The 25171-nt window shown below is 41.4% G+C and overlaps 1 protein-coding gene across 4 annotated transcripts in view; it reads right to left on the bottom strand.

The window, feature by feature from the left end:
• Positions 1-25171, bottom strand: part of PRKG1 (protein kinase cGMP-dependent 1) — a 2212673-nt gene that overhangs the window by 82562 nt on the left and 2104940 nt on the right. For all 4 annotated transcript variants that reach the window (XM_029609782.1, XM_029609780.1, XM_029609783.1 and 1 more), the window contains exon 10: positions 14655-14751. In XM_029609782.1, coding sequence (XP_029465642.1) covers positions 14655-14751 — 97 coding nt within the window. The remainder of the gene's footprint in view (positions 1-14654; positions 14752-25171) is intronic.

A 25171-nucleotide genomic window follows, 5' to 3' on the forward strand; every position in this document is an offset into this window, starting at 1 on the left:
AGCAAATAGAATGTTAGGACTTATTAGGAAAGTGGAATAAAATAAATGTAAAATAATAAAATAATAAAATAAAATAAAATAAAAATAAAACAGTGGATGTCATATCGCTCCATGGTGAGACCGCACCTTGAATATTATGTGGAATTCTGGTCACCACATCTCAAAAAAATATAAGTGCACTGGAGAAAGTGCAGAGAAGGGCGACTAAAAAGATAAGGGGCATCGACCAGGCTCCCCTATGAGGACAGGGCTGCTCAGTTTGGAGAAAAATGACTGAGGGGGAATATGATAGAGGTCTGCAAAATCATGAAAGGACTTGAACAGGACTTGAATCAGTTATTCACTCTCTCAGATAATGGAAGGATTATGAGGTACTCCATGACGTTAGTAAGTAGCTCATTTAAAACAAATTGAAGAACATTCATTTTCATGCAGTGTATAGTTAAGCTCTGTAATTCATTGCCAAAGGATGTGGTTATGGCAATTATTGTAACTAGGTTTAAAAAAGGTTTGGATAAGTTCCTAGAGGAAAAGTCCATAAACTGCTATTAATTAATAAGCAACAGTAGCTTGAGATTTATTTAATGTTTGGGTACTTGCCAGGTACTTTTGACTTGGATTGGAAACAGAATGCTGGGCTTGATGAACCATTGGTTTGACCCAGTATGGCAAATCTTATGTTCTTATGCTGTCACCTAGACTAGCTGGACAAGGACTACCAACAGGTCATGAAGCAACTGAATGAATGGCTGGCAGAGGTGTCTGGCAAGGTAACTATGTTGTGGCAACAGTCTGAGATTGGTGCTACAGGAGGTCCTGAGGAAGACCCTGTAGGATACCCAAACACTACCGGGAGTCTAGAAATAGCTCCCTTGAGAAACCCAGAGAATGGGGCTGTAAAAAAAAACCCTGAGAGAGAGATCACAGAGATCCTCGTGGAGGGCGACACAGACTGCCCAGGAAGGGACAATATTGAGAAGTTGGAAGATGGCACTCAAGGTTGTCCTGATGAAGACCCTGTAATGTGCCCAATCACTACTGGGCTTCAGTATGTACAGCTTTATTAATCTATTCATGGAAAAATACACAGATACATGAATTTTCATGCAACCTCTGCCATGTATGTTCAATTATTAAAAGTAACTGGGCTTAGAAACCTATTTGATAACAGAAAGAATATTAGCCCAATTCAAAACCAACAGAACTTCCCACAACCATTCATATTAAATCAAATAAAAGTATACGATGTTCCAAATAATTCAGGAAATCTACTATGTGGGTGGGTAATGAGATTTGTTTTATCATAGGACCGGCAAGGCCCTGCGCAATGTAACATTCTTCAGTTTAATACTGTATTTAGTTTAAACATATTTTTCAATGTCTGAATACTACTCATTATATTTCGGGCGTGTGGTGGTTATTAAGATTGGAATTAATATTATGATTCTTTGTTTCTTCTCAGTTATTGGAATTTTCCCTCCCCATTTTATTTTCTTTCTAGCAAGAATAATTTTTCCTCTTGCAGAAAGACTGCACCTTAGTTTGAGTTGACGCTAATGCTTTGAGTATCAAGTCACCTCAGAAGACACATGACACAGAGTAACATATATCAGCTGAAGGATAGAGTTATGTTTTCCTCACTCTGCCTCAGGGATTCCCCCTGTCACACCAGACTATACTTTACTACATTGCACCTCGGATTTAAAAATAGAGCACACAGTTTCACATTTACCAGATAATCCATTATCCTCTGTCAAGTGCTGTAGTGGGCAAGTTCCATGTCTATTCTCAATAAAAATAAAGCGGCTGCAAGCACGAATAATTAAATTTTTAGCATATTATGTAGCTAATGGAAGCACCACAAAAATATTTTATTCATATGTCTTTATGGCTGGATGGCTCAGGGACATTCAGAACAAATGAATACTGTTAAAAAAAAATATATATATATATCATGGACTTTAAGGGCTTCAGTTTCAAAATTACTTTATGCACATAAAACTGTGTTTTATTCATGCAAGTAGTATTTGGAAGATCAATCAGTGCACATGCGAGTAAAAATATGAGTGCAGATCAATTTCATGAGCACTTTTATGTGCATTGGAAGAGGAATTTTGGGAGTAGGAGGAGCTGGAGTTAACTGGATTCACTGCAGGCTGTGATAGCTTTCTTTTTTTTTTTAAGATTTCATTCACACTTTTTTCATTGATAGCTCAAGGTGAGTTATTTTCAGATATTGTAGGTATTTCCCTGATTCCAGAGGCCTTATAATCTAAGGGGCCTATTTACTAAAAAATTTCTCTCCTTTTATGTCTATGGAAAAAGCACTTAGTAATTAAGGTCTTAACCCCTAGATACATCAAACACAATGTTTTTTCATGGAAGAGGGTCCCACTATCACGGGAGGTATCACCACAATAGTGGAGCCCCTCCCCCCAAAAAGCATCAAGACTGTATGGTATATTCTTTTGTGTCGTGACCACTGTGGGACATAAGAATGCAGTGAACAGCCCTTTAACATGATGACAGCCAAACAGAAAAAAGGAAGAAGTTGAGCGGGGCTCAGTGTTGACCCTCATCTCAACCTGAGATAGCCGGCTGATGTGGCTCTGATATCCCAAAAATCAAAAAATGTAAAAATTTAGGCATATAGCGAAGGCCCCACCAAAGATTAAAACATAAAAAAACGGTCCTGGTTTCCTTCCAATACCCACCCCCTACCTCCTAAGTTAACCATAGTGCTCCAGCCCCCTTCCCATACCCATGCCCCAATAAAAAATAAAATAAATAAGGGTCCAAGCCTCTACCCCACTCCAACCCCCCTCGCAGCAGCTGACCCCCTTCCACAACTCCTGAACCTTAATTTAAGTTGAGACTCCCACATTGGGGCCAGAGTGATCCCCAGCATAGGCAAGGTAAGATTGGTGCCATTTTGAAAAATGGCACCAAGTGGGCAGAGTGTAGATGGATTTGTGCTAAGACCTTTGATTATAAGATTCGGACTAAAGAACTTATTTCTAAGTTTACAGCAAGTGGTTATCCCTATAAATGCATTAGATGAGCATACAAAAGATCACTGTATGCTAATAGGGAGAATGTATTATTATCTAGTAGGGGTGTGCATTCGGATTGACCGCATTAGTAAAACGCAACTCATATTTTTTTTTTACTTAAAAAATTGATTCGACATAAACGATCGGATTTCCCACATATCGAACATAGATATGTTCGATATGTGGGAAATCGCGATTGTTGAGCCAAAATAAAAATATAAACCCCCTCACCCTCCTTAATCCCCCCCCCCCCGACTTACCACAACTCCCTGGTGATGGAGCGAGGAGTGAGGACGCCATTTCTGCAATCCTTGGCGAGAAGCATGTGACGACGGCGGCACGTCGAGTGACGCCGGCGTCACGTGATTCCCAGCTTGTTCGCGCCGGACGGCTCGTTCGGCCCAAAAAGAACTTTTGGCCAGCTTGGGGGGGCCTCCTGACCCCCCCAAGCTGGCCAAAAGTTCTTTTTGGGCCGAACGAGCCGTCCGGCGCGAACGAGCCGGGAATCACGTGGCGCCGCGTCACTCAGACGCGACGTCACGTGATTCCCGGCAAGTTCACGCCGGACGGCTCGTTCGGCCCAAAAAGAACTTTTGGCCAGCTTGAGGGGGTCAGGAGGCCCCCCCAAGCTGGCCAAAAGTTCTTTTTGGGCCGAACGAGCCGTCCGGCGCGAACTTGCCGGGAATCACGTGACGTCGCGTCTGAGTGACGCGGCGCCACGTGATTCCCGGCTCGTTCGCGCCGGACGGCTCGTTCGGCGCGAACAAGCCGGGAATCACGTGACGCCGCGTCACTCGACGTGCCACCGACGTCACATGCTTCTCGCCAAGGATTGCAGAAATGACGTCCTCACTCCTCGCTCGATCACCAGGGAGTTGTGGTAAGTCTGGGGGGGGGATTAAGGAGGGTGAGGGGGTTTAATTTTTTTTTTTGCACATATGTACATATACCCAACTCATTGGATTTTTTTTATGTCCATATTGGCCGCAAGTGGGACCCCCTTTCGGACATAAAAAATATGAACATAAAATTTTGCTCTGCACATCCCTATTATCTAGTAGGGATGTGAATCGTTTTAGGACGATTAAAATTATCGTCCGATAATTTTAATATCGTCTTAAACCGTTATGGAACACAATACAATACAGATTCTAACGATTTATCGTTATAAATCGTTAGAATCGTGAGCCGGCACACTAAAACCCCCTAAAACCCACCCCCGACCCTTTAAATTAAATCCCCCACCCTCCCGAACCCCCCCCCCAATAACTTAAATAACCTGCGGGTCCAGCGGCGGTCCGGAACGGCAGCGGTCCGGAACGGGCTCCTGCTCCTGAATCTTGTCGTCTTCAGCCGGCGCCATTTTCCAAAATGGCGCCGAAAAATGGCGGCGGCCATAGACGAAAAAGATTGGACGGCAGGAGGTCCTTCCGGACCCCCGCTGGACTTTTGGCAAGTCTCGTGGGGGTCAGGAGGCCCCCCACAAGCTGGCCAAAAGTTCCTGGAGGTCCAGCGGGGGTCAGGGAGCGATTTCCCGCCGCGAATCGTTTTCGTACGGAAAATGGCGCCGGCAGGAGATCGACTGCAGGAGGTCGTTCAGCGAGGGTTCCGGCGCCTCGCTGAACGACCTCCTGCAGTCGATCTCCTGCCGGCGCCATTTTCCGTACGAAAACGATTCGCGGCGGGAAATCGCTCCCTGACCCCCGCTGGACCTCCAGGAACTTTTGGCCAGCTTGTGGGGGGCCTCCTGACCCCCACGAGACTTGCCAAAAGTCCAGCGGGGGTCCGGAAGGACCTCCTGCCGTCCAATCTTTTTCGTCTATGGCCGTCGCCATTTTTCGGCGCCATTTTGGAAAATGGCGCCGGCTGAAGACGACAAGATTCAGGAGCAGGAGCCCGTTCCGGACCGCTGCCGTTCCGGACCGCCGCTGGACCCGCAGGTTATTTAAGTTATTTGGGGGGGGGGTTCGGGAGGGTGGGGGATTTAATTTAAAGGGTCGGGGGTGGGTTTTAGGGGGTTTTAATGTGCCGATTTTTCGATTTTTCAATTTTTAACGATTTTTAACGATTTTTCACAATATTTTACCCCCCCAAACGGCAACAATACGATTCCCTCCCCCTCCCAGCCGAAATTGATCGTTAAGACGATCGAGGACACGATTCACATCCCTATTATCTAGCTCACAGAAACATCTTAAAAGGATAATAAGTAGTATTCCTTTCTCGTCTAAATCTGGGGGGATTAAAAGGATCATTCTTAAACATTGGCCAATATTATGTGGAAAACCTACCAGCCTCATGGCTTGAATGACAATATAGACTGGGAAGCATTTTAAGGTCATTAATCATTCGGTACATAATTCATATAGTGAAGGTGGCAGTAGATGGATTTTATGGTGAGTATACGTGGTTTGAATCTAGGTGGTCTGGGTTTGATTCCTGGTGTGGGGTAACCCACAGGACTTTCTTTTTTATTGTTTCATTTTTTTTTTTTGTGTGTAATCTGTTTTTATTTGCAAACCATAAGAACAATACAGTATGCAATATACAATCAAGCAACAGGTTGCAACCATTATACACCAACAATTATGAGCTATAATGAACATAAGTAGCCTTTGTTGGAAAACAATGTTTCATTTTTAAGGTTTTTTTCCATTTATTTTATTATTGTTTTTTTTTAATTTTTTTGAGTTTATTTGATTTTCATTTATATGATATTATGGTAGGGGCAATAGTTTTGGGTTTGTACCTGGGTTTGGATGCGTTTGTGAACTCTGTAATGAGGTGCTTCTGAGGCTCAGCTTGCCGAGGAGTGGTAGGAATTTTGTAATGTGTTAGAGTGCTTTGTGCTATTGGAGGAGATAGATGTTGGGTTGTGTCTTAGAATATGAAGAGTGGTTTTGAATTGAGGAGTTTTCCTTGGTAGAGATGAGTAAAGGGAGCGCCATGCAGTGCATGGATTGGTTGATCTGAAGTATAAAGATGACATAGGGCTTCATTTTCTAAAGTATCGCAGGCCTGCAATACTTTAGGAAGTGAGGGGCGGGGGGCCTAAACGGGGGGCGGGCCTGCGCTAGCCGGCAGCGATCGCACCGTCGTGGTGTGATCGCTGCCGGTTTTGCACCCAATAGCGCCACCATAGGAGGTGTAGCTATTGGGAGCGAAATAGGACGCGAAAAGGGCCTTACCTTTTCGTCATCCGCGGCGGCTTTGTGGAGTCAGCCCCGGTGACGCCCCGACTCCGCCCCCATTTTGGTATCGGATGTGAAAAGGGACATTTTGCATGCGAAACGTCCCTTACCGCGTGCGATACATTTAGAAAATAAGGCCCATAGTGAAGTAAGGGCATGTGTTAAGATGCTGACAAGGAGGTTAACCGTCCATGAAAGTATGCTGTTGTGAAGTTCTATGGAAAAGGATTTTGATTATAATCGGTAATATGGCAAGTATTTTTTGGTTTGATTGTTTATAAGTCTTTTGTGGTGGAAATGGTGGAAATTTGAGAATTGTTTCTTATGTTGTAGGTGTTTTAAGCACGCTGTTGTGCTGTGGTATATATACTGCAGTGCATGAATTGGAATTCGAGTGGGGACAAAAACCCCACTCGAATTCCAATTCATGCATGGATAGTGATCGGTATGTATGGTTTACATCTGATAATGTATTTTAAAAACCAATAGGAGGGTGTAAACTGGTTGGTTTATTGTATATTTTATAGATTTAAGGAAGATATTTAGAGAAGATTTGAGTGATGTGAAGAAGTGGTGTGGGAAGATTGGTGAAAACAGTGTGCTTTGATTTAGAAGACAATATTGGAGTTTTGGAGGGATTTTGTCCGAAATTCACTTTGATGAATCTCCCTTGAAGAAGCCCGTTGAGGGTGAAATGAGGGTCCTCATCAGGAGCCATATGAGTTATACCAATCAAAGTTGGAAATTCAATCTACTTATACTGTGGGGAGCTGTATGAGTTAAGCCAATTGAAGTTGGGAATTCAATCTACTGATACTGTGTTGTCATTGTCATTGTTATTATTGAACCTTATTGTGGATGTTGGGTAATTTCCATATTGTATAATGTGGCACAATTTACTGTAATGGGGGCTTGTTCTCTTACTACATGTAATTTTATTTGGGATGATGAAACATGTATTAATGAGTGTGTATGAGTGCATTATGGTATGAGTGGTTGGGAATGTGTGAGTGTCGATTGGGGGGTATGATTATGCTTTAATTATTAAGATTCTTGTTGTTGAAAACACCACATGTTGGGGGTACGAAGAAGATCTTTAAAAAGATACTTTGTATAAGAAAGTTAATAAAAAATTATTAGGTGATTGTGGAAATAAATGTTATTTTAACATATATGTACCTCTGATCATTTTGATGATGTCTCTGAATATATTGTTCATATATTATTGAATCCACTGTATAATTCTCATAAATTTCACTGTAATGTAGACATATGTAATCCTCTTATAACATCTCTATAATCAATCGGGCAAATTATATTAAAGTGAAAGGTAGCAGTTTCATATGCTTTTATGCAGGAACCATCTAGGTTATCCCATCCTTTAAATATAATCATCAATACACCAACCTTCCACCTCTTTTTTTGTATTATGTCCATTGCTGTGAAATGTATAAAATATTATTGAGCTCTTGTGATGTGTTTTTCTTCAATTCAAAATGTGCCATACTCAGCTCTCTTATATTTACACACTGACCGCCCGAACTGTTACTTAGCTGCAGTTTAATGGCATCTTCCTCCACTTGTTCATACTTTTTGCCACTGAACCTGACTCACGCAAGTTTCGAGCAAAATCCTTCTTCAGGAGTTGTTGTATCTTTGCCACTCGTTATTCCTGTTCGCCCCTGGCCCGCCCCTTTTTTAGGCCTGGCACTTCTGTATGTATCTGTGGTTATGCCTGTGCCAGGCCCTTTAGAAAATGCGCACAGAGCGCATAGGGCCCAACTATGCGCATATCCCCCATTTTTTACGTGTTTGGCCTTTTTAAAATTGGCTCGATAATATGGCGTAAGTACTCTTCTTTGTCTAGAAATTGATATAAGTATGCCAAGCCACTATCACCTGAAGGAAAAAATGGCTTCAGTTTTTGCATGCAATCATGTAACCATGTAGAACTGGTGAGTAAAAATCTGTGCATTGAGTATGAATGAAGCTCTTTTAAGAGCTGACTCCACTACCACTGTTTGATGAGGTAGTTGTACTATTCAAAAACCTAGAATTTTCTGTACTCTGTACTTAAGGTCTAATTTCCTTGCTACTGGAGTGCAGGAAATTGGATTCTTCCTCATTCTTGTTTTCAACTCTTGCAGAATATCATGGCTTGGAATGGTTGACAGTTCAGACGGTGTCTTCAGAATTTGGAGAAGGCAGAAGACTGTCACGTGGGTATCCTTGTCTTTATGAATATGGGCTCTAAGATTTGTGCTCAACTTGAACAAAAAGCTGGAGTAGGAGAGGTCCTCAGGAGTTCAGGAAGGGGATTGCAGGGTCTTCCCATAGACCAGGGTTGGCCAACTCTGGTCCTTGAGAGCCACAAACAGGCCAGGTTTTCAGGATATCCTCAACAAATATGCATGAAATAGATTTGCATACAATGAACACAATGCATTCAGATCTATCTCATAGACTCTTCCTCAGATATGAGCAGGAAAGGAACACTAATCCAGGACCCCAATGATGAATTAGGTGACTGAGGATGTATCCTTGGTCACCTTGAAGAAATATGCTCCTGGTGTACATCCTCTGACTGGCTAGAATGTCAGGGACTAGAACCACCTTGAAAAGGGATATTATGGAGTACCCGCTTGATACAGGAAATCTGGAACGTTTTCCCTTGGTAGTAAATCTGATATTTTAGAAAGGAGAGGTTGGAATATTCTCATCCTTCTTAACCTCCTTATCTTTATTTGCCAGACAGGGGAAGAAAGTCTCCATCAACTCTGCCACTTGTTCCAAGGGCTGACATACCCTTTGGATAGGCATTGGAGGTGGAACATCCTCTTCAGATATTAGGATAGAATCTCCTTGCACATCCTCTGGACTTTTTCAAAATTTTCATCAGGAGCTGATTTAGCAAAATTTTCATCAGGAGCTCCATTTTAACCAACTCTCTCACCCTTCAACCCACCCTTTATCCCTCCCCCCACTCCCAACCTTTTTCCCTTTCCCCTCTCTACCTCAACCCACCTTTCCCCCCCCCCCCCGCCACCCCCCATCTGACATACCAAGTATATATCCGCTGATTATAATCCATGTTTCTGTATTACTAATTTATTGTTTTATGTTAATTTATAGTTTGTAATTTTGTTAACTTATTGGTTGATTCTTGATCTCCCATTTCTGTTATTGTTTAATTCTGTCCTATCTTCCGACATCCATGTTATTACTCTCCCTGTTTTAATGTAACTTCTCATTTCTACTTATACGTTAATTGGTTTCCCCATGTTTTAATGTAAACCGGTACGATAAGACCTGGTCTTGAGTGTCGGTATAGTAAAAGAAGTTAAATAAATAAATAAATAGATAAATAAACATGGAACAAATGAACTCTGAAGTATCTAGAAGAAGACTTTTCTCCAATAATCTTGATGGACATAGCTCTGGACATCTGCAGGGGTAAGTTTTTTATATCTCCTTCTGCCCCTGACAATCTTCCTCTGTACATGGTTGTCATTGGTAAGGTAGTGAACAGTTGCATGGGAAGTACAGCAGCTCAGTGCATCAATGATGGAACAGTCTGCTCCGATGCTCCAACTGTTACTTGCATCAAAGCTTGATGCATTACGTTACTTTGTGGCTCAGACATCAAATACATTAAGGATATATGTGTCAAAGGCATTGAGGTCTTATGTTTCAATGGTGCCGAGGCTTTATGCATTGAAGATGCCAAGGCCTTGTGCATCAATAGTGCCATATGCACTGATTAAGCTGGTGATCAATGCATTGACATTGCCAGAGACTTATGAATTGACCATGCTGGGGCCCAATGCACTGACAGTGCTGGGATCAAATGCATCAGAGGAAAGAACATTGGGAGCATGAACAGCACAGAGGCTCAATGCTTTTTCAGTGCTAAGTGTGCCGCCAATTCCAAAGAAAATTTCTGCTTTTTAGCAGCATCCCATTTCTGCTTGTTTAACCACGAAGACTCAGCCTGTTCTACCAAATGGGGAGACCTCTTTGAGGAGCTCCTGCTCAACTCTACACCTGGGGAGCATGAAAAGACCCAGATCCAGGAGGAGGATCAACTGGGGCTGCTCAGATATGCAGCTCCTCTATTTTCCAGACCCTGGATTTCTGAGACCATAGAGTCATGTAGCTAAGGAAATAGCAGTTTACCTGGTTATGGTCCAGTAAAGGCAGAGGTCACGTAACAGAGGTCACGTAATATAATAATATAATATACATCTTTATACCACATATACAGTCTGAGGGCTTCTTGGATTCAGACATTCTGTGATGAAAATCATCTTTTTAAAAATTTGATATTAATGAAAAGTGCTGTTTGGGAGACTGCAGAGAGAGCAAAGCAACTAACTAACTGAAATAATAAGTATTTAAAAATATTAATAAGGAAAAACTGAGAGATAGATTACACATTTGTGCTGAAGCTTGGATGAAAAAAGACAGAGAGAGGCCTGCTTGGAAATTCCCATATATGCTCAGTAGAGTAAAATCTCTATGTGCTTAGAGAAAAGGGTCCACTCAGCACCATCGAATGACATCACCCATGAGTCATGGCTAATTAAATCCTACTTCTTGACAGAGAAAAATATGTGTCCCTTCATCTCCAATGTTGTAATTTGTAATGGTAATCTTGGTAAAAACCTCTGTCAAAGAGGATGGGTGTGAGGTGAACACTGGATAGTCCAGGCTGTTCATGTTAATGAGGCATACAAACTTGGGTAGTATAGAGTTAATGAATTCTACCACATTACCATGTCTCTGTCCCACATTGTGTTGGTGACAGTAACTCTGTTTACTGAACTGTGTTCAGTTCAAAGGAGTTCCTAAAATACTACATCAGGATAGAATATCAGGATCTCCTTCTTGGTCAGCACAATGATGTAATCCAACCTCTACTTATTAAAAAAAAAAAAAAAAGCTTGTTACTAACATGATGTGACTAAAAGAATGCAAATTCACAACTCAGAATGTAATTAATAGGCTCATGGAAGGACATATTAGCATATCTATGTAATTATAAAGCATTTTCTATTTTCAAGTTATCTAGCTCTTATGAAGAGCTGCTTTGCTTAATATTAATTTCATCAATGCCATATGTTATGCCTCACAACAGTAAAAGCCCAAAGAAATATTATAGGTCAATATTCAAAATGTTTTTTTGGCTGAGTTCTGAACTTATCCAGTCAAACTGGGATTTACATATTTCTCCCCACTTTCTAATTAAGGCTTAGCAAGGAGAACACTTAGCCAGATATAAAAGAGGCATTCTGGGGCTTAATCTTAGCTGGGTACTGCTATCAGTGCTACCAACTAAGTTTAGATGTTTGAGACTGGCTTCAGGACTGGCTTCAGACCAGACCTAAAGTTATTTGGCTACATGAATGTGGATAACTTTATCCTTAAGTGGCTATAATCAACATATAGTTGGTTAAGTGGCTGCAAAATAATTGTAAAAAAAAATGTTTGTAGGCCTTGAGGCCCAATCCCACAGCCGCCCACTCCACAAAACAAATGTGTGGGCTAGTGCCTGATCCCCTCCAACCCACCAAAATTTTAAAAAAGAAGCAGCTGTAGCGCCTCAGGGCTGGTCCCTGAGACCCCTCCTGCCCCTCACACCACCTGCAACCTTTACTGCAACCCCCAGGCTGCCCCTCCCCTGCCCCGAAACCCTAGCCTGGAGTTTCTTACTCGCTCCCCGCCATGCTATGACAGCAATGCTGGAACATAGCTTACAGAGCAGACTCTGAGAACGACAGTAATATCGCATTCTTCCAGCGATGCCGTCAGAGCAACACTGGAAGCAGCGAGGAGAGAGTAAAACACTACTGTTCGTTCGACTGGGGTTTCAGGCCATCTGGTAATGGTAGCAGGGAGGGGGGGCTTGGTAATTTGTATAAAAATATAATGGAAGGAGGAGGACTGGCTTCAGGACAATACAGCCACTTCTTAAAAAAAAAAAAAAGATGGGTTATGAGGACAGGGGAGTGGGAGATTGGGTGCTGTCTTGCACTTATTTCAAAGTGTTTTATGAGGTGGGGGCTGCGGGATTGGGTCTGAATCCCTATAAATATATATTTTTAAACTCTGCAACCACATTACTGGCTATGTGTATATGTTGAGGCTAAAATTATTCAGGTGCACATATCCAGATTACTTTATACCTATCCTTTTATATTCAAATACAGCCAGCTAGGTTTAAAGTTATCTGACTAATAGGTAGTCAGATAATTTTAGGTTAGTATATTGAGCACAACTTTTATCCTGCTGAATATTTCGGACAGATTATTTATTCTCCTGTTTTATGTTATATTTATGGATGTTAGATGGTAACTCGCTCAGATGTTTATTGATGATGCAAAATATAAATTTACTAACTAAATAAATAATTATAACTATTCAGCTAACTGCTCTCCAGTTTACTGAATATGGACCTTTTAATGTTTTATTTTGTATATTATCTTACTTTTTTAGTCTTACTATATTATTGTCATGGAAAATGATATAAACATAAGTATATCATTGCTATTTCAATAAGATTATCCTGTAGTGAGAGAAAAAATGTCATGGATGACATCACAACAAACACAATGGCTTATTTCACCTAACTGGGTTGTATATTAAAGTATTAAATAAAATCATGACAAATACTTTCACTTTGGTTGCATTATTATTTTGATATTGCTTTACATGACCAATATGAATTGAAAACTAAACTGATAGCAAGCTCTCCTTTAATATTAATTATGTTTCTCATAAATGACACATTTTTACATTAATATCAATTAAAATTTTCCCCTCAAATAAATCTACGTTTTTATCGTATGGTTGCTTTCATGAATTTCTGAACTTCTTTCCTTTCCGTATTTATTCATTTATTAATTACATTCTTTGTGGACCCTAGGCATCAATATAAACCATGACAATTACACTATTTATGCAATTCTTCTGAACTCATGCCAGAAGCCACTGAATGAATATTTGCCAGAAGCCACTGAATGAAGCAATTGGTAGTAGAGATGTGCTTTGGGTTGGTATATCGTGTCGGGCTTTGTTTCGGGGCCCCCCATGGGAATTTCATTTTTCCCACAGTTCAGGGTTTTTTTTTGGGGGGGGGCCCAATTTTCAGGTTAGTGCACGCTAACTCCCCATTAGCGTACACTAATTCTGCCAAGTTAATGCGCACTAATGGGGAGTTTGCACGCACTAACCTGAAAATGAATTTTTCCCGAAATTTCGGAAAAAAATTAATTGTTTTTTGGTTCTCCTGAACCATTCTGAATTAGGCAATTTTGTTGAAATTGCCTAATTCAGGAAAAACGATTGCACATCCCTAATTGGTACTCCAAAAGTATGACGTTTTATTAATTATGCAAATAATATGGATTATCTTCTGAGTATTTAAAGTGATCACATGGTACCCAGTCTGGACTGAGGTTTAATGATTAATTAGCCCCTAAACATTTTGGAGGTAATTTTGTAATATCGTCCACAAGTCACGCAGTAAATATCTGCAGAAGTTACATCAAGTTTCAAAGTGGACTTACATGTATAAATTTGCTTTGATAATTATTCCAGGAAAACTATGCTTATACAATGACGCCTGTTATCTGGTGTGTGCATTTTGGCCAAGAGAATTACATACAAGACATTTTAAAATCAAAAAGTATGCATGTAAGTCCAACCCACCCAGACTCCACCCCCTGGAATGCCTCTTCCCTATGTGCATAAAGGTATATGCATGCAGAGTGCATGTGCATAACTTTATATGCTTTTCAGTCATACAGTTTTCTAAAGGGCCATTTCTGCAGGTAGAGCAGAATTCCCTTTGAAAATTACCCTCATTTGGTGTAAGAGAGAGAAGTCATCCCAAAAGAATAGAAGCCCGGTAAACTATGGATTCATCTTATTTTAGATCTGCGGCAAAACTCATTACTGAATCTGGCTTCCACCTTTATTGCCTGAGACAGAATAATCACAAAAACAAAGCAAAATCATACACCAGAGTTTTCTACTCTTATTAATTTACTTCTGCTTATCCCAGTTTTGAAGTGCATTTCATACTGAACAGGGACTTTTCCTTTGAACACAGCAAAAGAAATGCAATAACAGATAAGTGCAAAACTTGACCTTGTTTGTGCATTTCAGTTGGCAAAAATATAAGTTACCAATTGCTTATTCAGTGTAGAAATGACTGAGATAAATATGCAGTTTAGTCAGTTGCTTAAGCATTTATTTTTCAGACTTCTGAAAATAGAACCTAGCTGCAGTCTATAAGGCTGAACCACTTAATAGAAAAAAAAGTACTTTTCAAAACATAGAATCATTTCCACAATGTCTGAACAGTTTGAAATATCATTAGCTTCACAACAAAAACAAATCTACCTACCAGCTCAACTCGTCCAAAACCTCCAACTCCAAGAGTGTCAATAATGTTGAAATCTGACAGTTTCAGGTTTGCGAAGAATGCAGCTTCAGCTTCATATCTGGATTTTTTGATGCAAAAAAATGGAAACTTCTTAGTTCTGCAAACATGACTACTATATGTTATTGTACCAGAACGAAACAGCTTAATTTCCATCTTCTGTCCTAAAGTCTTTGCTTTCTCATTCACATTGTTTTCTGGGTCCCTTTTGTACACCATAACATTTATTTTCACTTGTTTTTTCTAAAGAAGAAATGCAAAGTAAGAACCCATTGCACATGAATAGTATTTGTATTGCTTCCTGGTATCACTTGAATTTTACATCTTTGCAACTTGTACTGGTCTTCTCCAGAGAACCTTTTGCCTTTCAGTGTAAATGTATTAAAAAGTCTCTTGTATGAAGCCCCCTTATTTGCCAACTGGCAGTAGTTCCTACAGTATAAATGTTTATTAAAAAGGACAAGAACATTAATGTCCAGAGAGACGATTCATAGCAGGTTTAATGAAATTAGATCCAATATGCTGAGGACTGGTGTGCAAATTCTTGAAAAGAAAAGCTTCAGACAAACATTATCATGATTCAATAGTACATATTTGCTTCTTCTAGTTTATGACTGGTCTTGAAGGAAAAATTCACACCTACTGCTCCTAATGTCGCCTAGTATACTAGCTTTCTCTGTGACTACTACAGTAGCGAGGTCATGAAGTACAGACTTGCAAGCATAGAAATCAGACACATGCATTCCAAAATAAGAATCTCATGTAGAGCACAAGCCACTTAAAATATCTCCTTGTCAAGGACTGTGTTATTTTTAGAGAAAACAGGGATGCATGGGGTCCTCCCACTTACCATGCAATTTGGCCACAGAAGCAATGGGCTGCCTAAAAAGATCTGAATGCATTTGCACACTTAAATGTTTTGGCTTTGACCTTTAGCAATACAACATTTGACAAATGAAAATAGTGAACTGGCAATATAATCATGCTAGACAGGATATTTTGGAAAGAATTTAAATAATATTGTGACTTCATAATGTTTTAGTAGTTAGTCCTGAATATAGAATTTTCTGCAAAATCCAATAAAATCTAGAAAGCAGTTGTTAAAATGTTGCATTCCAATATTATTAGCTCAGTGATTTGCCTTTTAAATTATACACAATGAACTCCAATCTGCTACCTCAATTATCTATATTTTACCTATTAATTCAGAAAGCACATTCTGTGCTATGTTAATGATTATCTTTGTATATATTCAAAAATACTCAAAACATTTTTTTTAGGATGGAGAGGAGAGTTTCATATATTTTATTAACATTACCCCATGGTAATGTTATAATTGTGTTTTAGTCATCAACAATCCACCTCCAACCACTATTTATATGTAGAGCGTGACAAAATACCAAAAATGTGCTAATCTTTTAATCAAAAAATGTGCTCTTTCATCGAATTTCATAAACACATTTTTTTAAAAAGATTATCAATTTATGAATTCAAGTGCTACAGTTCCATCACCTCACTCTGATTTTATATTTATGACAGTACTCATAATTGCAAAGTTCAAACTCGACATGAATACAAACTGTTACCGTGGAGTAATGTTAATAAGATATGAAACTCTCCTCTCCATTCTAAAAAAAGTTTTTGAGTTATTTTTGAATACATATAGAGATAATCATTAACAAAGCACAGTATGTGCTTTTTTAAAGTTGTTCTGAATTAATAGGTAAAATATAGATATTTGAGGTAGCAGATTAGAGTTCATTGAGTTTATTTTTAAATTATACAGGAATATGGGTTCTAACTGGTATTAAAATTGGCATGGTAATATGAGTTGCCATGCAGGCTTTAATGCAGTACTTATACTGGATTTTAACATCCAATATCCAAACTAATGACATATCGAACATGGTAATAGTATCATAGTTGCATTAAAGACAGCATGGCCATGATATTATAGGCCAGGATCTGCATATCAGGATTACCTGAGGTTACCATTCCAAAATGAAAGGGCCAGTTAGCATGGGGGTACCATCCTTCTATGCCATCTGGAACAATGATCAGATATCCTTCCATAATAATTGGACTTCTAGGCTTAGCAAGCCCCAAACCCCCAAGTCCCCCAGCTTATTAAAAACCCACCATTACCTGATGCCACCATCACCATCAACAACAAAGTTGCACATCCCATCAAGGCCTCTACCACATTCTGAAACCATCCAAAGTGTGGCCCATCAGAGCCCATCATAATCCCTCCAGATGCTTCCAGTGTCTATAAGAAATGCACCCCCTTCTCCCCATTTAGAAGAGATGATGCTCCCCCATCTCCAAACCTCCTCAAAAGATTCATGGACTGCGGTCTGCAACAAAACCCAGATCCCCCTTACATTTCCAGGCCAATCTCCCAGTGCATTTTTTAGTTCTTTCAGAACCCTGGGGTGTATACCATCTGCTCCAGGTGATTAACTACTCTTAAGGTTGTCAATCTGGCATACTACATCTTCCAGGTTCACCAGAATTTGGTGCAGTTCATCTGAATCAGCACCCTTGAAAACTGTTTCCAGAACAGTATCTCCCCAACATCCTCTTCAGTAAACACCAAAGCAAAGAATTTTTTTAGTCTTTCCACAATGGCCTTAACTTCCCTAAGTGCCTCTTTAACTCATCGATCATCTAACAGTCCACCCGACTCCCTCGCAGACTTTCTGCTTCAGTTATATTTTAAAAAGCGATTATAAGTTTTTGCCTGTATAGTCAACTTATTTTCTAATTCTTTCTTAGCTTGTCTTGTCAATGTCCTACATTTAACTTGCCAATTCTTATGCTTTATTCTCTTTTACTCTGATGGATCCTTCTTCCAATTTTTGAATGAAAATCTTTTGGCTAAAATAGCCTCTTTCACCTCACTTTTTATCCATGCAGCAATCATTTGGCCTTCCTTCCACCTTTATTAATGAGTGGAATACATCTGGACTGCATTTATAAGAGTATTTTTAAACAATGTCCATGGCTGTTGCACAGCTTTTACTTTTGTAACTGCACCTTTCAGGATTTTTTAAAACTATTTTCTTCATTTTGTCAGTTTTCCCTTAGAAGGTTTAGTGCTAAAGCCAAAGATTTACTTCCTGTCCCCCTTCCTGTCATTAATTCAAATGTGATCATGTTATGATCACTGTTGCCAAGCATCCGCACCACCGTGAACTCTCTCATCAGATCCTGGTCTCCACTGAGAATTAGATCTAAAATTGCTCCCTCTCTTGTCGGTTTATGGAGCAATTGCTCCATAAAAAAATAATTTATTCCATCCAGCAATTTTATCTCTTTAGCATGTCCTGATGATACATTTACCATTAAGAAAGGTGGAAGGAAGGCAAAACAATTACCTGCATGGTTAAAAAATGAGGTAAAAGAGGCTATTTTATGCAAAAGATCTTCATTCAAAAATTGGAAGAAGGATCCAACAAAAGAAAAAGGATAAAACATAAGTGCTGGCAAGTTACATGTAAGACATTGATAAGACAGACTAAGAGAATGTGAAAAGAAGTTGCCGGAGAGGCAAAAACTCACAGTAAAAACTTTAAAAAATATATCCAAAGCAGAAAGCCTGCAAGGGAGTCAGTTGGACCGTAAGATGATTGAGGAGTTAAAGGAGCACTTAGAGAAGATAAGGCCATAGTGGAAAGATTAAATGATTTCTTTGCTTTGGTGTTTACTGAAGAGGATGTTGGGGAGATACCTGTTCCAGAGAAGGTTTTCATGGGTAATGATTCAGATGGACTGAACCAAATCACGGTGAACCTAGAAGATGTGGTAGGCCTGATTGACAAACTGAAGAGAAGTAAATCACCTGGACCAGATAGTATATTCCCCAGGGTTCGGAATGAACTGAAAAAAGAAATTTCAGACCTATTAGTACAAATTTGTAACCTATCATTAAAATCATCCATTGTACCTGAAAACTGGAGGGTGGCTAATATAACCCCAATATTTAAAAAGGGCTCCAGGGGCGATTTTGGAATCTACAGACCAGTTAGCCTGACTTCAGTGCCAGGGAAAATAGTGGGACGTGTTCCAAATATCAAAATCACAGAACATATAGAAAGACATGGTTTAATGGAATAAAGTCAGTATGGCTTTACCCAAGGGAAGTCTTGCCTCACAAATTTGCTTCACTTTTTTGAAAGGGTTAATAAACATGTAGATAAAGGTGAACTGGTAGATGTAGTGTTTTTTAGGATTTGCAGAAGGCATTTGACAAAGTTCCTCATGAGAGGCTTCTTAGAAAACTAAAAAGTCATGGGATAGGTGGCGATGTCCTTTTGTGGATTACAAACTGGCTAAAAGACAGGAAACAGAGAATAGGATTAAATGGACAATTTTCTCAGTGGAGGGGAGTGGGCAGTGGAGTGCCTCAGGGATCTGTACTGGGACCTGTGCTTTTCAATCTATATAAATAAAAATGTTAAATAGTTTTTATAAAATCGCTAATCTCAGAAACCACTGCACCGATTGCTTTCAAATTTGGATACAACCTTCCTTCCGCATATGGGAAGGTTCTTCTGTACTTACATTACAGATATGTCATACCTGTGACAGGTAAAAAAGGTTCAAACATTTTTTCCTGAAAACAGTGACATCTGCTGGATGTAAGCGCCATCTGTTACACCTTACACAAACACATACTACACTAATCCTTTCGCCATTCCAGGTCCACATTTCCCTTCCTTTTTCACACATTCGCCCACTTTTTTCACCACAACAGTGGGGGGGGGGGGGGAAATGTATGGCCGTCTTATACAGCCAAGATAACAATTTCCTTTACAGCTAAGAAACACCCACCACCCTCCTCACACCACCCACACACATGCCAAATTATTTTACTTCCCACACCCTCCAAACACACAAAACCTGACAAAAGTCCAGGCTGCTCAAGCGGGGGGCCAGGAGCGGTCCGGGACACATCGCCTGGACTACGGCCGTCGGCTGCCAGCAATCAAAATGGCGCTGATGGCCCTTTCCCTTACTATGCCACTCGGGGACACCAATGGCAGCGGTAGCCCATGTGACATACTAAGGGCGAAGGCCCATCGGCGCCATTTTCAGGACTGGCAGCCGGCGACCCTTTGCCCTTACTATGTCACAGGACCTAACGCTGCCATTGCTGGACCCTAGTGACATAGTAAGGGCAAAGGGCCGTCGGAACCATTTTCATTGCTGGCAGCCGACGGCACAATGCTAATACATTGCTCCCGGACCGCTCCTGAACTCCCGCTCCACCGACAGAGATTTGTATCAGGTCTCGGGAGGGGGGGGGGGGCTGGAGGGGGGGGGTTGTACTGATTTAATTGCAAACATCTTGGGGAGGGGTCACGATGGGGGGGATGTTTCATTCATTCGGCAACTGTTGGGGATGGCAGGAGGGTGGGTAACTTTATTTCGCTGGGCTGGGGGGAGGCAGGAGGGTGTGGGGTGGTTATTTACAGAGAACGGTTGTGATGGGGGTTATTTTTTTTTGGGGGGGGTTCACACACAAACAGAAAGACAAAAGTTGCACGATCTGGGGAAGGCTCCGAAATAGCCCTCCCCAGACCGCAAAACAAAATGGGAAGTAAGAAAATTGGTTAGACACTCCCCTATTTTACTACATAACATGCACAGATGCCCAGGGACAGACCACATTTAGCACCAACTATTTTCATTTTTTTTCTTTTCACACTCTGCATCCTAGCTGTGTCTTATGGTCTCGGGTATCTTAGGTAGGACAAAATACATTACTTTCATTTGCATTTCACTGTTTCTTGGGACATTGCGGTCCCATTCACCTCGGTCATTTAACAGACTGTTCAGCCATCTGCTTTACTTCAGCCAAATAATGCCTCGCCAAAGATCAAACTTTGGGGGTCATTTTTCAAATGCGGTAAGGCGTTTTCGCATGCGTTAAGGGCTTATCACATGCTGCGATAGGCCTTTAACGCATGCGAAAACGTGTTTACTGCATCATATCGTATGGTGCGATGCAAATTCCAAAAATGGGAGTAGTTAGGGCCGGGTTAGCCTCTCTGCGAAGAGCTATTGCACAGCCATAACTACACCTCTTTGAAATGCGTTAGCAGCCGTGACCATGCAGTAAGGTTTTATCACCATTTGTGATATGTCCTGTAAGGCTTATGTCAGATGATTTCAAGAGAGAGAGAGAGAGAGAGAGAGAGAGAGAGAGAGAGAGAGAGAGAGAGAGAGAGAGAGAGAGAGAGAGAGAGAGAGAGAGACTTGCTATAGTGTCTCTTCCCTAGACAGCTATTTGTATCCCTATGAGAGGCTCACCTAGTAACTCGAGGTGGGGATTAGGTATGAGTGTAGGGGGTTGGGGGCCACTTTCACATTCAACGTGAGACGTACGAACAGAACAGTGGTCTCTTGTGAAGATTTGATGGCCTTCGGAGTGAGAAAACTCACTCCAAGATGAGATTTGGCCAATGTTCTCTCAAACTAGCTTGTTGTTGCCCAGGTAGAGTGTCCATCAAGCTAGTTTGAGAGAACATTGGCCAAATCTCATCTTGGAGTGAGTTTCCTCACTCCGAAGGCCATCAAATCTTCACAAGAGACCACTGTTCTGTTCGTACGTCTCACGTTGAATGTGAAAGTGGCCCCCAACCCCCTACACTCATACCTAATCCCCACCTCGAGTTACTAGGTGAGCCTCTCATAGGGATACAAATAGCTGTCTAGGGAAGAGACACTATAGCAAGTCTGTCTCTCTCTCTCTCTCTCTCTCTCTCTCTCTCTCTCTCTCTCTCTCATATTGAAAAACTGGTCCCCCAGTGGTTGAATGCAGGAAATACATCAGGTTTGGCACTTATTGCAGAATCTGAAATGGTATCGCAATGTGCACTAACTTAGCTCTTCGCACAGGTAATTATTGTGATAAATATTTTTTATTAGCATAAAACATGCCCCTTTTGCTATCGCATGCGGTACTTACCGCATTTTGATAAATCCAGGCCTTTATGAAGCAGTTAATTATCCCACAGAATTTTTGAATTCACTCGACCTCCTAGGCATGCCACCTCACATACTACAATTGAAAATTGGCGTACCAATTATCATGTTACGAAATATCAACCAGCCATCGCTTTGCAACGGCACACGACTTGCTGTCAAAAATTTGATGAGCAACGTCATAGAAGCAACAATCTTGACAGGACCTTTCAAAGGTGAAGATGTCCTCATTCCTCGCATCCCAATCATTCCAACAGATCTGCCATTTCAATTTAAGAGATTGCAATTCCCAATTCGATTGGCGTTTGCAATAACCATCAACAAAGCTCAAGGACAATCTTTACAACTCTGCGGTTTAGATCTAGAAACCAATTGCTTCTCACATGGACAATTATATGTTGCATGTTCAAGAGTCAGCAAACCTGACAATCTCTATATCTGCACAAACAATGGAACAACTAAAAATATCGTATACCCACAAGCATTGCGAAATTAAACATATTTACAGCCATGCACTTTCTCTTTTCTTTCTTTTCCACTTAACCAGGCTCTGCCACAGCAACGCGTGGCCGGGTACAGCTAGTATATTTATAAATGATCTAGAAATGAATATGACGAGTGAGGTAATCAAATTTTCAGATAATACAAAATTATTCAGAGTAGTTAAATCACAAGCGAATTGTGATAAATTTCAGGAGGACCTTGTGAGACTGGAAAATTGGGCATCCAAATGGCAGATTAAATTTAATGTGGATAAGTGCAAGGTGATGCATATAGGGAAAGATAACCCATGCTATAGTTACAGAATATTAGGTTCTATATTAGGAGCTACCACCCAAGAAGGAGATCTAGGCGTCATAGTGGATAACACATTGAAATTGTCAGTTCTGTGTGCTGTGGCAGTAAAAAAAGCAAACAGAATGTTGGGAATTATTAGAAACGGAATGGTGAATAAAACGGAAAATCTCAAAATGTCTATGTATTGCTCCATGGAGAGACCGCACCTTGAATACTGTGTACAATTCTGGTCACTGCATCTCAAGAAAGATATAGTTGCGATGCAGAAAGTACAGAGAAGGGTGATCAAAATGATAACGGGGATGGAACAGCTCCCCTATGAGGAAAGACTAAAGAGGTTAGGATGTGTTGTTATTACGTGTGTTTTAGTGGATCCTTGAGTGCTGTGGAGATGACCACGCCCACGGGGAGGAGCCCCGTGAGGAGCTACAGCACTGGGCTAGACTCTATACACAAAACACCGGAATTGAACTCTTTTATTATACAGCTTGAAGATAGCCACCAGGTGGCAGTGGTGAGTTGTAGTTTCAGGGGCCTCGGCAGAGGGAGCCCTTCTCTCCTAGGTGATGTCAGGAGGTTCTGCAACAAGGAGTTACTGTGGATGAGACAGATGAGATATTAGAGTACTCACTCGGTGTTAGTTGTTATGGATGCGGTTCCACCAGTTAGTTGTCGTAGGTACAGGCACTGAGGCAGGGAGGACAGGCCCTTGAGGAGTGAGTACCTGTTCCCTGAATGGCACCTGAAAGTAGAACAGAGGGCCCCCAAGGAGCGGGTACCCAAGTTAGTAGTAAAACCACAAAGGGCAGAAGGGAAACTTCCTGCAGGCAGCAGGGAAGCGGCAGAGTAGAGCAGACAGGAACAGTTCAAGTATATTTGAGCCTTTGCCAACTCAATGAGCTAGCAAATTGAGAAGTAGATATACCCGGATTGGTGTGACGTCAGTTGAGGTAACACCCTTGAGGTTCGCACCACTGGGCGTACTTAGACGTGGGTTGCGTGCATGCACGCACCCTAGCAGGTACCTGGGAGGAGCAATGGCATACAGCTGCAACATAGCCATTCCGGGGATGCCAGAGAGGTTGGCTTGACAATGCTGTGGTAGCCATCTTGCCCAGGTAAGCGGGAGGAGCCAAGATAGGGTTGCAACAAGTGGGGCGAAGCCGTTGAAGACTGATGGATGCAACAGTACCCCCTTCAAAGGGCATCCACGCAATGACCTGCCAGGTCTAGGTTTATGCGGATGTAGATGATGGAAATCCTGTAGCATCTTCTTATCCAAGATATTGGACATTGGAGTCCAAGAGTTGTCTTCTGGGCCATAACCATCCCATGACAGGAGGTATTCCCATACTCTGCTTCATTTTCTTACATTGAGAAATGCGTCAACTTTGTATTCGATGTCTTCTTCTGCATCCACTGGAGTAGAGTCGGGTATCTTGTTGGAAAAATCAATGAGAATCACTGGTTTCAATAGTGCGACATGGAATGCATTGTGGATCTTTAGAGTAGCTGGTAGCTTCAGACTGTAGGTGAGGTTGCCCAGTCATCAGAGAATGGGAAATTCTCCAACGAAGCGAGGAGCGAATCAAGCTGAAGGAAGTTTGAGTCTTAAATGTTTTGTTGAAAGCCAGACATTGTCACCAGGCTTGAAGACTGGAGCCTTGCGGTGATGAGCATCATATCCTTTCTTGGTTCGTATTCCTGCTTTCATTAGCATCTCTTTAGTCTGAGTCCAGAGTTGATGGATATCTGTAGCAGTTGTTTGAGCTGCTGGGGATGACACTGATAATGGAAATGGCAGTGGTGGTAGTGGTAGTCGTCTGTAGACCACTTCAAATGGTGTTGATCCAGTGGATGTTGCTGGATGAGAGTTTATGGCAAATTCTGACCATGGAAACAGTTTGCTCCAATCATTCTGTCGGGTGTTCACATAGGTATGAATGAACTGTTTGAGTGTCCTGTTCATCCTTTCTGTTTGGCCGTTGGACTGAGGATGATATGCCGATGTGAAGTCGTGGGCTATATCGAACTTCTTGCATAATGCCTTCCAGAAGTTAGTTGTGAACTGAACTCCGTGATCGGAGACTATATGCTTAGGCAAACCATGCAGGTGGAAGATGTGCGTTATGAACAATCGGGCGAACTCTATGGCGGTGGGTAAGCCTGGGAGAGCCACAAAATGTGCCATCTTCGAGAACCTGTCAACGGTTACCCAAATGGCATTGTTCCCTCCCTGATGATGGTAAATCTATCCACAAAGTCAGTGGCAATGTGTTCCACGGTTCTTCAGGGACCGGCAAGGGTTGGAGGAGACCCCATGGATCATCCTGGCAGCGTCTTCTGTTTAGCGCAGTTTGTGCAGGAAGCGACGTAAGGCAAACGTGTCCTCTTTTATGGTGGGCCACCAATAAAAGGGTTGCAGTTTAGACAATGTCCTTTGTTGCCCAGGGTGTCCTGAGAGTTTGGAGTCGTGGCCCAAGTCAATAACTTTTTCCTGAGGTTCTTGGGTACGATTGTCTTTCCTGCAGGCACCGAATGGGTAGCTGCCAATATGACCTTCTCGGGGCTCAATGATGTGTTGCGGCTCTTCGGGTACATCCTCGGAGAGGAAGGAGCGTGAAAGAGCATTAGCTCTGATATTCTTGTCTCCTGGACAATACTTGAGCACGAAGTTGAATCTGTTGAAA

This window comes from Rhinatrema bivittatum, chromosome 7 (genome assembly GCF_901001135.1).
Source record: "Rhinatrema bivittatum chromosome 7, aRhiBiv1.1, whole genome shotgun sequence".
Taxonomy (NCBI): Eukaryota; Metazoa; Chordata; class Amphibia; order Gymnophiona; family Rhinatrematidae; genus Rhinatrema; species Rhinatrema bivittatum.